Consider the following 15,875-nt stretch of genomic DNA (forward strand, 5'->3'; position numbering starts at 1 on the left):
ACAGTAAAGCATAAAGTAATGGAATGCACTGCTTATAAGGAGCAAAAAATGCATCTTTTCGAAAAAATGAAAGTTATGGGACAGGATGTTATTACAATAGAAAATATGCTAGAACAGTATTGGCAATTTAGTGTCTCAAAATGTGTATTTGAATTTTTAAGAAGTGTAGGACTTTTTACTTTCGTCCTGAATCGCTACTCCACACTCCAGCTCAATAGGTGGCGCTAATGCACCATTTACGTTGGTCTGCCAGTCTCCAAAATACCCAGCTGAAGGAGCAGCGTCAGACGTCATCAGCCGCGACGAAAACAGTTGTGGGCGCGCGCCTCTTATCTCTAAACTTGAACAGTAAAATTGAGGCAGTGAATAAAACTGTAGGTTGTGGTCGTTGAGTGTGTCGGCGTTATCATATTACCCAGAGGGATAAGGTAAGCGAGCTGATTTCGGGTTTGTCATGCTTTGTGTGTTCGATTTCTTGTTCTCTACAATCAATGTTGGGTGACTTGAATCACAAACAAGCGGAGCCTTGGGGACACCGCACGACTGAATTTCTTTGTGTCTTGCCTGAATTACCATTTCTTTATCTCGGTTTCCGGCTTTACTGCACTTCACGTTGTCGATTCCCATTTCTACTTCAAATACTCATAGACACAACACACCGATTAACTTTGTAGAGTTACCAAGATGAAGTTCGCTTAAATATATGAACATTATTATGAGAGCAGCCTCAGTGAGCAGAACGAGACACATGGAACAGGTTACGGACAAGGCTCATTGTTTACTGAAACTGACCCTTAGGGTTTGTGACCCTCTTAGACAGAAACGATTAATAGTTGTTTATATCTAGACATTAACATTCCATCTGCACTGTTTCAATGTCGTAGGGTCTTTGGCTCGAGACTTTAGACAAACCGGCGGTCGAGAACTGTCCAAGGGGGCGGGGACACTCGAAAAAGCAGGCCAGAAAAGCGGCTCCTACAACAGGGGTGGCAGACATGGAGAGTGAGCACGTCGAGCACTTGTCCCAGTTGAGAAATCTCGTCGCCGTAGGCCGTGTGCGTGGCCTGGCCTTGAGTCGGCTTTTGGATAATGTGGCAATTGAGCGGAGTAAGGTGGAGCTGGGCGACGTGTATATCCGGACAAAAGGAACGAAGCAGCACTAAGCACAGGCTTCCTCTTGACTGAAACATCTGGAGGTTTATATAGCATCCATGAACTAAACTAGTGGGTAACGTTCGAATGCAAAGACGGGGGTTTCTCTGCAGCCATGCTTGCATACACAGCCTTGTCGATTGCACTGTTTTAATCGTTATTGCAGCTCCATTTGGGTCCTGCAGGAGTCCTTACACAGACACGCAAAAGCGAGCGCATCACACCCATCCTGCTTTGCATTCACTAGCTTCCTGTGTGTTACAGAATAGCAATATAAAAAAGTATTAATAACCAATAAAACTTTACATGACTTTGCACCGGTGTACCTCAACAACCTCCTAAATCACAATGCTCCTGACCACCTACTAAGGTCCACAATGTACGGCAGTCTCGTCGTTCCTCAAAATAACTTGCATTCTATATGAATTCATTATCTGACTCAATTCATTCTTTTCTTAAAACATCTTTAAACTCATTTTTAGGATGGTATTTAACTTACTCTGAAATTCTGACCCTTCTTTCAGTTTAATCACCCTGTTCAGACTCCTAGAAAGATTTGTGTATACCAAAAATGACATTATTTTGTTTAGGGTTTTCTTGTAATATTTGTATTTTTGTTTTTTGATTAATTATTGCTTATTCTTCAATGCCTGGTGTATTCTGTATTTATCTTTATTTAGTATTTTATGCAAATATTTGTATCCAATGCTTTATATGCCCTGTTGCTGTTTCTGAATTTCTGTGAAGCACTTTGAGCATGGGAAAGGTGTTATATAAATAAAATGTAGTATTGTTAGTTTTAAAATGTTGAAATTTCTTGTTATAAAGATGTCATTTGTTGTGAAATTGTAACAATTTATGAATGTATTATAACTCATTGATTCATAATTTCCAACTTTTTCATGTGAAGTTTTTTTTTTTTTTTTTTTTTTAAGATCTTGTTGGGAAAGTTTTGATGAAATTACTGTAAAGCCTGTTCTTTCAGCAGGAAGGAAGAAGCAGCTGCCATTTACTGTAACATCTAAATGGATACAAAAGAGGATATATGTGACTTAAGTAACATCGAGATAGTGACTGTAACTATTAAGGAGGAGGAGGAGGAGGACTGTGAATGGGAGTCCGTCTACTCCGAACAGGACAGTCTCAGCATTATGGATGAGAATTTGGAACTGGTGACTGTGGGCATTAAAGAAGAATCTGAGGAGATGTCTGTCAGTACAAAGATGAAAAAGCACAAAGGTGTGAAGCACACCGATTGCAATGTGAGGTGTGAATCCTTACAGTCTGACACAAAGCGGACTGCAGAAATTTCATCTGTTAGAACTAGGAAACAACAGCCATCACCTGCAAATCAGTCTGGAGAAAGTAAGTCCAAAGTAAAAAAGTGTGTTTTAGGGTTGGGGATACAGATCTAAAAGGGAGGTCTCATATTCTTCAAATTGGAAATGCTATGTAGTTTATATAATTTTTTTTTTTTTTTTTTTTTTTGAAGAAAAGTGGAGAGTTTTTTCTCTTTTGTTTGTTGCTTTAGTAAATTACTGAATTAACTGTGATATTAGCCATTTTTTAGCAGTATGAGAACTTGATTGTGTTTATTAAAGTAGCTCCAGAGATTTTAGGAGCAGCGGATGAAAAGTGAAATGCTTCTTTGGACTGTCCAGTCTTATTAGATTGCATTGGTTCTTGATAATGAAGATTCTCCAAGAGGCTACGCTCATAGTCATCAGAAGTGTAAAACTGTCTGTTAGTACTGAACCCTTATTTCACAAATCTGTTGACTGGAGTTTGTGTCAACTGGCCATTTCTCTATATTCCCTGACCATTTCTCTACTGTCATTATATGGGACATTGCCATTAACCTGTTTGTGTTAACAACTGGGGTTAATTTTGCTTTACTCTAAGGCTAACAGAATTTGTATGTTTTTACTTATTGCATAGTTTACTGTCTGATAAAGCAAAGAGTACGCGACACGTGTTTCGCCCTCATTTGGGCTCATCAGACGTATTCACTCTACTGCTCCCCTCGCGTACACTTTGCTTTATTTGACAGTAAACTATGCAATAAGTAAAAACATACAAATTCTGTTAGCCTTAGAGTAAGGCAAAATTAACCCCAGTTGTTAACACAGAGTATGCAACACGTGTTTCGCCCTCATTTGGGCTCATCAGACGTACACACTCTACTGCTCCCCTCGCATACTCTTTACTTTATTTGACAGTAAACTATGCAACATTCCATGATCTGCTTCTCGCAACTGAAAGAGGGCACCGTGGTGGAAGTTTGCTGAATGGCAGACCAACCATAAGCGTTGCCTGGTAGGTAACCATCCACACAATTCAGGTCGTCGAGACTCAGACTACAAATGCAATGAATGTTTTTACTTATATAAATGTTTTGTGGTTTAATAATTTACCGGCCTGTCACCCTGCTCTGGATATAAAGTGAGTATAGAAATTGGATGGATGTATTATAGTTGTAAATGTGTAAGTCAAGGGTGGGCTTGTGTTTTGTGGAGAACATTATATAAAAATAACTCTAATGGAGCTGAATAGTCACTTTGGTGAAAATCAGAACAAACAGCAATGGTAAAGTTGTTATGGGATTTCAAAACCAGTCATTTTCCAATATTATGGCACCTGCAAATAATTTCCTTAATTCAAAAAAAGAAAGAACTCTACCATTTTTATTCACAACCCATCCAAGCTTTCTCGTCAGTTATTAAAGTTACTTAATAGACACTCGGCGAGACATAACAAAGTTCATTGCTTTGTGCAGTTTCAGGCCTAAGTGATGATGGGGCATTTAATGTTTAGGCTCAGGTTGAGATTATTCTTTAAAGTATTATTTCAGGCTAGTGGGTTGCAAGTGAAAATGCTTCTGCGTAGTATAGCAATACATTCAGAGAGCATGGGAGTAACAGTGATAAGTATGGCCAAAAATTGAGATTGGAATAGAAATGAAGAAATGCAATGGTTTCAGTAGGAACTTGTATAATGTGTTTATATGGCTTTCAAACTTAATGTTTTTTTTTTATACAACAAACATGATTAGCTGTGCAAAAAGGCAAGTATCCTATCAATCGAAATCTCAAATGGATTCCATAGCAAGTATTCACATCTCTTGAAGCGATTAAAAGTATGAATTCTTGTTTGCTCGTGCCTCCACCAATGCCAAGCAAACATATCACTTAGTTAGCCTACCCGGAGTGGTGTGTGGTTCAACTAATTGCACATAGTTCACATAGGTGAACAAATACACAAAGACAATGCCTTTAAGGAGAGTTGGGTGATATGGCCAAAAATATTACCATGATAATTTTTTTACTGTATTGATCAATCTCAATATTTATTGCGATACAGACCTTCATACTACAGTTTGTTCTTAAAGAGGATCTTGCCTAATACTGCAAGATGAATTAACAAGATGGCCATTATAGTTTCAAATATGATTTATTACATTTTAATTAAATTACTGCACTTACAGTAGCTCAGATTAACAATGCAAACATTGTATTATTGGTCTGAATAAAAATCTAGTTGTATCCTCTAAACTTTTTCAAGTAAAATTCTGAGGTAGAACCGTTTAAAAGGTATATTTTGGATCTTTTTTTGCTACAACCATTGAAGTAACAAACATCAGTTCCTGTTGTACACTTGAGGTTTTTTGCAAAAATGTCTAGTCTGTTCACAGGCTCTGGCTTGGTTAATGCTCTCTTGTAGTGCTGGGCGGTATACCGGTTCATACCGAAAACCGTTTTTTATTTTTTTTATGATATGGATTTTTCTTATACCGCAACACCGGTTTAAATTGCCTAAATGACGTTCGGAACGTGGCGCAGCGGGAAACTGTTCAAGTGGGGACCTTTTTCACTGCTACACCGCTAAACACAGATTTGTTGCACTAGGGCTCTTTTTCACTGCTACACCACCAAATAGGTAGCATTCTGAAACTGAAGCCGACGATAAAGTTGAACATGATGAACAGTAAAACTTTTGCCGAAAAAAAGGAGTCACGTCCGTCGCCTGGAGATACTTTAGTTTTAAAAGGTCAGATGTGTAAATACTGTTTCTATACTGCTGGATAATACTGCAAGCCAAGTTGTACTTGTTTTATTTGTTTTCAATACAGTGTAATGTACCTGGGTACTGTGTAATAGTGTGACAACATGTTGACTTTATTCTCGACATTTCCACTTTAATCTTGACGCTTATGACGAGAATAAAGTCAACATGTTGACTTTATTCTCATAATTTGTCATTAAAGTAGAACATCGTAAACTAAACTTCATCGTAAAATGAATATTTAATTTACTAGATTTTCTCAAACCCCGTCATAAGTTATATAGCACATTAAATGCTTTGTGTTAAGTGATTCTTAAACTGACTTCTTCTTGCACTAAGAGGAGGCGCCGGCAGCAATCGCCGCACAGAATACAGTACATTCACTTCATGATCTTCCTGCTCTCTGAACATTTAGAATGCTAAGATAAATACTTAATATAATTTTCATGGTGAAATGCATTAAAGCATGCATTAATCATATGGGGGCACGGCGGCGTGCCTGCCTTGCATTTGCATGTTTTTCTGGTGGGTTTACTCGGCGTGCTTCAGTTTCCTTTCAAAGTCATGTAGGATGTGGGGTTTTGTTGTGCTATATTGTTTTGCTTGTATTCGTCCTGCGATGTGCTGGCGACTCGTTCAGAGATGGGCGCAACTCTGAATGGATGGCATAATTAAACATGTATAACGAAAGATATTTTTAAAGTTCTGAACACTCCGTGGGCTAAGTTTATAACTAGTTTTAATTTCACAAAGACGTTTATCGTGTGGTGATTGGTTATGTGGTGAAAGAAAAAGGAAGGATAGGAACTGGGGTTTTGGTACGTCAGATAGAGACAGCATGCATGCAATAAAGATAGCCCACTCAGAAGAACATGCCTTGAATTCTGTGTTCGTGTCTCCGACCAGCAGATCACAAACCCAACATTTACACGATATTTAAGTTAAACCTGTGCGATAGCCATTCATACATCCAGTTTTTTGGAGCCTCGTCACACTTGCCATAAAGTTCTCTACACTGAACATACACCTGGGGACCCCTTACTGCGAGGGAGCAGCACTACCGCCTCACTACCGTGCATATGTAATACCTGCTTTAATGCATTTCATCATGAAAATGATATCAAGTATTTATCTTAGCATTCTAAATTTTCAGAAAACAGGAATATCATGAAGTGCGATGGATTCTGTATGGTGATCGCTGTCTTCTCTTATTGCAGAGGAAGTCCATTTAAGAAGCGTAGTGATTAACCACTGGGTCGGGGAACGTAACACAAAGCATTTAATGTGCTGCATTAATTTATGACGGGGTAAATTAAGTAATTGATTAAACATTGATTTTAGGAAGAAGTTTAGTTTACGACATTCTACTTTAATTATGAAGTAAACTATGAGAATAAAGTGGAAATGTCGACTTTAATCTCAACATAAACGGCGAGAATAAAGTGGAAATGTTGACTTTGTTCTCGACATATAGTTTGTTTTTTTCTTCCCAGTATAGCTTAGCTTAAAGCAAGGTCCATATTAATGCAGTTTGCCTAAATGATGGTTCAGTTGGTAAAGATGTCATCACCAAGTTGCACTTGTTTTATTTTATTTTAATTTGGTGAATACTGTGTAATGCACCTGGGCTTGAAGTCTTGAAGTAATAGTGCAACTCTCAGTAATAATACTATTATTTATTTTATTGTTATTATTTATTAGTTTAAATATTATGCAGTTTAATGATGATAAAGTTGTTTAAAAAGTCACTTTAACGTGTCAGTGGACAGAGATTGTTAACATTAACAGAAAGTGTAGTTGGTTTACAAAAAATATTTACTATTTATTCCTTTTCTAAGACATGTTTGGTGCAATACAATTTTTGACAAGCACTTCTGGATATTTTACTAAGTCTAAATGCCTCTTTGTATGGTTGAAAATATGTTGTCAAAATTATAGTTTGTTTTTGCAAAATTTGTTCAATAAAAAGGTTCTATATTTTGACTGCATCTGTCATGCAATGTGATACCTTCTCCATTAGTGCCACCCCCTTGAAAACTATCACTTTATGGGGCAATGCAAAACTGTATTAATACTTGTGTGCACATTAAAATGTTTTTGTTTTTTTTTACAATGTACAATACACAGTGGAATTGGTTATTCTTAACCACATTTTCCACTGCAATTACTGGCTAACATCCACTCATGCATGGGGGAAAAAAATACCGTCGAATACCGTGAAACCGGGATAATTTAGAAAAATACAGTGATATAGAATTTTGGTCATACCGCCCACCCCTACTCTCTTGCATGTGACAATGTTGCCTCCTGTGCTTTCAACCTGTTGTGAAGGTGAACTGGTGGCAGAAATACAGAGGTAGCACCTAGCCAGGAGGCTTACTTTAGGAAATAACGTTGTGTTGATTTGCCACCATTTCACTGGACTAGTTTTACTGCCCACGACAGAAGCTAGGACGTAGTTATCAAGTTCTGCTTCAGTTGACTGTTGGTCTGTGGGTTTAGCTGCTGTGATAGAATGAGACATCTTCAAAAAGCTGCCCACCAAAAGGAGCTCACCTCCTGCTCTACTGTCAGAACTGTGAAGTGCAGCTACTGAAGTGCTCTGACCTTCCTGCATCCTTTCAGCCACAGCGCTGGCTTTTATGGCATCAACTTTCTCATGTTTCGTGTAACGGGTTTTGAGTTGGGGATCAAGGAGAGATGCTTAATCCTTGGTTCAGTGTTCTTTTTGAAGTCCGAGTCCTTATCCTCTGGCGTTAGGACCTCCTTACTGAGCAGGTGAAGCACAGGCTTTTTACATGAAAGTGACACTGTACATTTGTAAAACTAACCAGAGGATTCAGAGCCTTGTGCACAGATTTTAGTACAGCAGTGTCTTGCCACATGAGCACCTGTTTGTTATGGCAGTAGATAGTACCTTGTTTCCCCGAAAATAAGACAGGATGTTATATTAATGTTTGCTCCAAAAGATGCACTAGGGCTTATTTTCAGTGGATGTCTTATATTTATTCATGTACAACAATATACTTTTATCCAAATACAGTCATGTCGTCATCTTCTGGAATATCGTCATAACTTTCCACATTCAAACCCTGAATTCCAGTCTGAATTTCTTGCTACTCCAGCCGCTTTTAGGATCCTCCAGGATCGTTGTGCGTTTGATGAATGGTTCAATGTGGTGAAACAAAATGCTGACATAAAAATTAAATCGTGGTGCTTTTATATTCAAGCGTCGCATATTCACCAATGTAATGACACAATATATTTTAAAAGTCTCACATACCATGTTCTGTGCCGTCTTTTTTTTTTTTTTTTAATTTGTACCTTTACAATACTGTCAGAATGTAAGGCGGTGTATTTGAGCCACTGAGAAAAAAAATAAGGACATAAAGAGAATGTCTGTTTTGTGATTAAAGTAAAAATGTCGGCTTTAACCTCGAAATGTCCACTTTAACCTTGTAGTTTACTTTATCATTAAAGCAGACCGTCGTAAACGTCATCTTAAAACCGACCCAGTTGTTAAATCGCTACGCACTTCTGGAGCTTCCTCCTGAGCTGACAACAGCAATCGCCCCACAGACATTTATTACTAAGTATAAGTATATATATTTGTACTAAAATCTGTGCACAAGGCTCTGAATCCTCTGGTTAGTTTTACAAATGTACAGTGTCACTTTCATATTTTATTACATTTATTATATTCCAGCTCTCTGCACATTCAGAATTCTTAGATTTATACTTGATATCACTTTCATGATGAAATGCATTAAACTATGTATGTTACATTTTACAGATAAATCGTTAACTTTGTTTAAATAATAAATACTGTTAATAGTTACACATATAGGGATGGCATGGTGGCAGAGCGGTAGCGCTGCTGTCTAGCAGGGAGTCATGTCCCTTGTGATTCCTGCCCGGAGTTTGCATGTATTCCTGGTGGGTTTCCACAGTGGGCTGAGTTTTCCATCCAAAGACATGAAGATTTGGTGAAGCTACAATGACGCCAATGTACGTGTGTGATTGTGTTCACCTTGCGATGAGCTGATGCCTCGTCCAGGGATTTTGTTTCTGTCTTGCACCGATGCTGCTGGAATGGGCGCATCCCCGAATTGATGAATGTAATCATTAAACATCCTCTTCAGAGATGTTGTGGCAAGGTGTCCTCGGAATGTAATGGATGTTTCAGGCACACGCGTCACATCGCGTGAAGTATAAACCTGGCCTTAGGCGCCTTACTTTTCAGCTGACGATCTTGACTATAGGGCTTATTTTTGGGGAAGGGCTTATATTACAGAGCAGCCTGAAAATCATGCTAGGGCTTATTTTTGGAGTAGGTCTTATTTTCGGGGAGACACGGTATGTTTGAAATGGCCTTCTCCTACTTTGGTACTCTCCCTACCATTTTTTTTTTTTTTAGGAAGGGAATTCCATCTACTCGGTGATTTAGTAATCCATTTCTGTTTAGACAGATAAAAAAAAACTGTTTGAACTGTAGCTAGATTTCTGAAGAAGAAAAAAACTAAGTGCTGACCACTTTCTCACACCTGTGGCTCTGTCAATTCTGCTGTTTCTTCCTGCTCTCTCTGTAGAGATAACAAAACTACAATATATTCAGGTTAGAAATTCCTGCAGCTACATCTCACTCACACAAACAAGCTGGGTATGTTAGAAATGGCGCCAGACTTGTTTGACAATGCCATTATCTGTGTGCTTCAGAGTTCTTTTTGCTTATTCCTAATGTTTTTTCATTTTGCAATGATTTCAAGGCTATGTACATTTTTCTTCACTCTGTCCTCTGCCTTATTTGCAGTTAAATGACTTTCAAATTTATCTAGGGCTTCACTTTGTATTTTCTTTTTCTTATCACTTACCTAAACTTTTTCTAATTTTTTTGCTCTCTCTTTTTGGTTCCACTGTATTTGGTTAAATGCTGACTCCTCTTTAGAATGCACCCACTGGCCTTTCACACCAATTACATGGTTTTGGTCACACTGGTCTATTGTAAGCACATTTGGTTTCATTTGAGTTTTAACTGGAGATATTTTCCTACAGTGTTTTGTCATGTTAGGGTCCTATTCTCGCTTATACTGTTTAATATGTGCAACTGCTATAGCCCTCAGATGTTACATAATCTTGTATGTCTATAACCTCATGCAACAGAACGGTACCAGAACAGGCAAAGGTGAAAAAAATTACAAAATTTATTCATGTATAATAGAACCTCGATTACATGCACCCCAATTTACAAAGGTCCCACATTATCTGAGGCAAAACTGTACGTGTAATACATTACTTTTTTATAACGCATAAAAGCTTTGCCATGAATACTGTACCAAGCTATACTTTTTACCTCAGCTGTACAGAGGGAGGGCGGCACGGTGGCACAGTGGGTAGCGCTGCTGCCTCGCAGTTGGGTGATCTGGGGAACTGGGTTCGCTTCCCGGGTCCTCCCTGGGTGGAGTTTGCATGTTCTCCCCGTGTCTGCGTGGGTTTCCTCCGGGCACTCCGGTTTCCTCCCACAGTCCAAAGACATGCAGGTTAGGTGGATTGGTGATTCTAAATTGGCCCTAGTGTGTGCTTGGTGTGTGGGTGTGTTTGTGTGTGTCCTGTGGTGGGTTGGCACCCTGCCCAGGATTGGTTCCTGCCTTGTGCCCTGTGTTGGCTGGGATTGGCTCCAGCAGACCCCCGTGACCCTGTGTTCAGATTCAGCGGGTTGGAAAATGGATAGATGTACAGAGGGAGCCATCAAGGAGCTGATGACTGTGGGCATGTGGGTGTGGCTCACTCACACCCTTCTGCAACTATTGTCCGTGTGTCGCCAGAGTTGACCATGTACACTTGCTATACTCTGAAATGTATAAACACAAAAATTCTAAGTGAATGACAAAGTGCTGTTGAGAACTACAAGATCACATTCTCTAACTCAGAGGAGAGTCACTGAGGGGTGAATGGGGAGGTGCACAGAGCCTGTCACTGACCACTGTGAATAGTCCACTTCCCTGGTGATGTCAGCTCTTTGTTAGCCGCCTCCTTCCCTGTGCAGCATCACCATTACACTCCACCTATCAACACTGCAAATGCCATCCAAACTGCTGTAGACTCCCACCCCAAAGAATCTCATTTTGAAGATTTGCACTATGTTGAGCTGTGAAACCACTCTGACTCAGAGGCAAGTACTTTGAGGTATGAGCTAAAGGGATGCTCCATCAGTCAGCCGCAGAGATCCCGTCTCCGACCTCTGTAAAGGTGCACTTTTCTCTAATTATGTTGGCTGATCTCTCTTTCTCTCTGTGTCAGCCCCCATGTTTTCTGTACAGCGTTGCCACTAGATGGGCCATGAGTTTTATCCAAGTTTTCAGCTATTCAAGGTAGCATTGGTCCATATTACCTTGTATAATTGGGGTCCAACTGTATTATAAATAATATACATAAAATAAAGAGTGTGATAAAAATACCATTACAGCCTAAGCAGCAGTTCATTTTACATCCATATGCTGACTATCCGGGGTCTGTGTCTTAGGTCTGGCTTGGTCTTTGCTATTGCATGGCCTTAGAATGGAGTGAGCGATGGCTTGCTGTTCCATGGATGGAAATTTCCAGATGGAGAAACAGAGACACCAAACATATGCCAGTGCTTTGGGTTCCTGTCGCATGTCGGGGACTGTTGGGGCGTAATGGTGCAGAGCAACTGTCCTGATTCAGCAACCAATCCTATCCAGCCACAAATCAGTTCTTCAATAACAATTTAAATAATTGGACTCCCAACGTCATCAAATCTTTTCTCAGCATGACCCCATTCCATCTTCTGTCAGATTGCTTATTCAACTCGGGCTAGCTGGCCAGTTTCAAACATTTACTTGTCCCTTCCTGAGGGGAATGGCACGTAGAATGTTCTGCACAGAGTTCTAACAAAGCATCCTTTTTTTAACCAATTAAAAGGTGTCATTTTGCTTGACTTTTCACTACATTTATAATGTCATTTTGCTTGACTTTTCACTACGTTCATAATGGCTAACATGGTACAACACCTTAGTACTACAAGTTGAATGATAAATGACTCCAACCCTGCTATCAGAAAGCAGCACTTAACAAAAAGTTCTTATCAGTGATAGCATTCCTAAAACTCTAGGAAATTCACAATGACTTGTTTAAAGAAAACCTATTTCTTTCTCCAACTCACTGTTTTATCCTTAAATGACAATTTACAAACCATCAGTGTCTACATTAAGGACTGTCTTTCTAGTTTTACTTGCTTGCCCATGTTCACAGCTTTACTTTAAGTAACAATTAAGTGTTTAACTTACTGTCCTACAGACTGAGATGTATCCACTATGAAGAAAGATTCAGAGAGTGGAACCTTTTTCGTTTTAGCAAACCGAGATTAAGCAGTGACATGAATTAGGGATTTAAAATTTTGAAGGGAATTCGTACAGACGATCATGGAAGTTACTTTAAAATAAGTACTTCAACAAGAACACAGGGGCAGAAATGGAAAACTGTCAAGGGTAGATTTCACAGAAACGGTAGAACCAGGAGTAACTTATGCAGTGATATGGTAGACACTAGGGCTTTGGGCACATTGTAAATTCTGCTGCTATTTTGGAGAAATTAGGTGAATAGGATTGCTGAGCTTGTTGATCATAATATAGGCTGTTCTCATAAAAATTGTTCTAATGTCAATGATGTTCTAATGGTCAACAGCTTTCCTAGCTGCTTTGCTTCTGAGTTTATGTTGATCAGCCACATAAATCAGTGTAATACTGACTTCCTGCGTGGGCATTTTGAAACACACAGTCCATAAGAACTATGCCCTTATCATCACAAAACATGTGCATGACGTTGCTGGCACTGGCTTGGACCGTGAATTTCTTTGGTGTTTCAGATGTTCTTTGAACTCTGATTCACTTCTTAAATTTTCCCAGTCTGAATTCATAACCTTGAGATTCTCCCTTGAATATTAAATTTGTTATACTTCTTTTCACGGGTCAACATCCTGGGCAATCAACTTGTATAGACCTTTATCATGTTTAAATATTCATGCAAAATATATTCAACTGAACCAAAACAAATCCTTTTATTGCTTTTATGTTTAGTTTCACTCTTTGATTCTGCGAATCATTTTCTTCTGATGACAAAATCATAGGCTTGATGGAGTCTTTGAGATGTGTCCTACCACAATGGATTTATGCAGCCGATTTGACTGTGGCATTAAAGGGCACTGGTGCTCGTATAATTTGACTAGGTGAGAATCTCCAAAAGTGTGTTGTTCTCAACCATAAAATTCCAGTGATGGTATCATACTTGATTTTTGGTTTTCGCAACCATACTGAATTGGTTATGAAACAAGATTCCAATTCACATGTTTTTGTATGTAGAAACTAATCTTTGTCCACTTACAAAGTCACGATTATACAATGCCCCTTTCATGTGTTGGGTCAGAACTTTTTTGATCACGTTTCAGAAATCCAAGTAGGCATGGCTATGTAACTGATGGCATGGCTTATAAACCTGGTAACCTGGAGATGCTCCTAATGTACATTTTCACATTAAAGTTGCCATCATATTGGCAAGGATCATGTTATGTTAAAGGAACAGTAAATAAAACTGTTTTAACTGTGTAATAAGAGCAAAAGTGATCAGCTTTGTCACATCGTTTTACCGAAGATTCTAAAATTGCAAGAGGATAAACTTTGTTGATGTCCAAAAAACTTCAATCAGAGTTGCCCTTGATAATCTATTAAGTGACAATTAAATGTCTATGACCAATTTAAATGCAGAGGATTGACAACTGGAACAGTCTGATAGGTGACTAACTTGAATTGAGGATTGCCACTCTGTGCTGGCTGGGGATTGTGACTAAGCATGCTGACATTTAAAAATTTAAAGTGTTCTCTTGTGAAGATTTCCTTAGTGTATACAGTAATATGAAATATATATATCTCCATCTTAACGTGCATAGCATACATCTTTATCAGGGACTTGCATAATATTGATATACAATATAAGGGGTATTTTTTTGTTTGTCTTATGTTTAATTGATATTTTAACATGTATGTTTGTTTCATGTTTTTAGGATCAGAGATTTTGACACCAACTACTTTACACTGGAATTCTCTTCCTGTTGTGAAACTAACCAGGACAGATCAAAGGATCACTTCACAGCAGAGGTACAATACAAACTCATCTGCTTTGTCCGTTTTCCAAGAGCAGAAGGAAGGGTTTAAACAAAATTCTAAACACAATGATAAGCAGGACTTTCCTACAAGAAAGAAGCCACATTGCTGTACTGAATGCGGCAAGCAATTTTTGTGCAGTAGCCTACTTAAGAATCACATGAGAATTCACACTGGTGAGAAGCCATATTGCTGTTCTGATTGTGGCAAGCAATTCTCACAAATGAGCCACCTGCGGACACATGCAAGAATTCATACTGGAGAGAAGCCATACTGCTGTCCAGAATGTGGCAAGCAGTTCTCTCAATCGGGCAGTCTTTATAACCATAGAAGAATTCACAGTGGACAGAAGCCATATTGCTGTACTGAATGTGACCAACGATTTGTTAGCAGTAGCAGTCTTCACATACACACTAGAATTCACACAGGAGAGAAGCCATATTGCTGTACTGACTGTGGCAAGCAATTCTCAATAATAGGCAATCTTCGAGCCCACCAAACCATTCACAGTGGGCAAAAGCCACATAGTTGTTCTGAATGTGGAAAAGAGTTCTCAAAGATAGTCAATCTTAAGAAACACAGAAGAATTCACAGTGGAGAAAGGCCATATTCCTGTTCTGAATGTGACAAACGATTCTACAGCAGTAGCAGCCTTCGAAGACACACAAGGATTCATATTCGAATTAACAAAAAACTTCCAGGTCAATCTTGACCAATTACCATAGCTTCCTACAAATTGCAAAACATAATGTTATTGGAATCAATGCAGGCACTATGCCAAGTTATTACTTTAAATTCATGGGAATCAGAGCTACAGCCACGTAAAAGTAACATCATGCTTCAAGAGTAGGGTTGTCATGATGCCAAAATTTCAAACTTCAATACAAATACCAAGAAAAGTATTGAAATTTGATACCAATTTCAATACCCATTGCAGTCTATAATGTAACTCAATAAAAATGTATTTAAATAAACTACAATTCAGTATGCATAAAAATAATAAATTTAGTCATTAAATGGAAATACTTGAAGTAGTGCAATCTTTTGTAAAAGGTAGAAGGTAAAAGTTCTGTAATAAAAGAGGGGTGGAGTGGTGGCTGTGAGGCTAGGGATCTGCACTGGCAATCGGGAGGTTGCCGGTTCGAATTCCGTAAAATGCCAAAAGGGACTCTGCTCGGTTGGGCCCTTGAGCAAGGCAATTGCAACCTGCAATTGCTAAGCGCTGTGAGTAGTGAGAAAAGCGCTATATAAATGCAAAGAATTATTATTATTATTAAAAAGTAAACCAGTTTAAATCCGGTTCACAGGTTTGTTTTGGGTTTTTTTTGTATTGATAAAGAAAATTCTGTTACACAGGTAATACACAGAAATGTTATAAACTATATAATACTTTGCAAATTGAGCCACATGACTTTTCTTCCATAATGCTAGTGGATTTCCTTCTGCAGTAAGTTCAGGCATCTTTTCAAACACTATGAACTCAGTTGT

General features: G+C 38.7%; 1 protein-coding gene across 2 annotated transcripts; it reads left to right on the forward strand.

Annotated features, from left to right (window-relative positions):
• The first annotated feature begins 289 nt into the window (after positions 1 to 289).
• Positions 290 to 15,464, forward strand: LOC114667655 (zinc finger protein 239-like). Of its 2 annotated transcripts, none has more exons than XM_028823035.2 (3): positions 290 to 428; positions 2,088 to 2,517; positions 14,288 to 15,464. In XM_028823035.2, the coding sequence occupies exons 2-3, from the start codon at positions 2,178 to 2,180 to the stop codon at positions 15,097 to 15,099; spliced, it is 1,152 nt and encodes a 383-aa protein (XP_028678868.1). In that variant the 5' UTR covers positions 290 to 428; positions 2,088 to 2,177; the 3' UTR covers positions 15,100 to 15,464. The 2 variants fall into 2 exon arrangements, with proteins under 2 accessions (XP_028678868.1, XP_028678878.1); XM_028823045.2 differs by having other exon boundaries at positions 2,141 to 2,517.
• The last annotated feature ends 411 nt before the right edge of the window (positions 15,465 to 15,875 follow it).

The sequence above is a fragment of the Erpetoichthys calabaricus genome, chromosome 1 (assembly GCF_900747795.2).
Source record: "Erpetoichthys calabaricus chromosome 1, fErpCal1.3, whole genome shotgun sequence".
NCBI classification, from domain to species: Eukaryota; Metazoa; Chordata; class Cladistia; order Polypteriformes; family Polypteridae; genus Erpetoichthys; species Erpetoichthys calabaricus.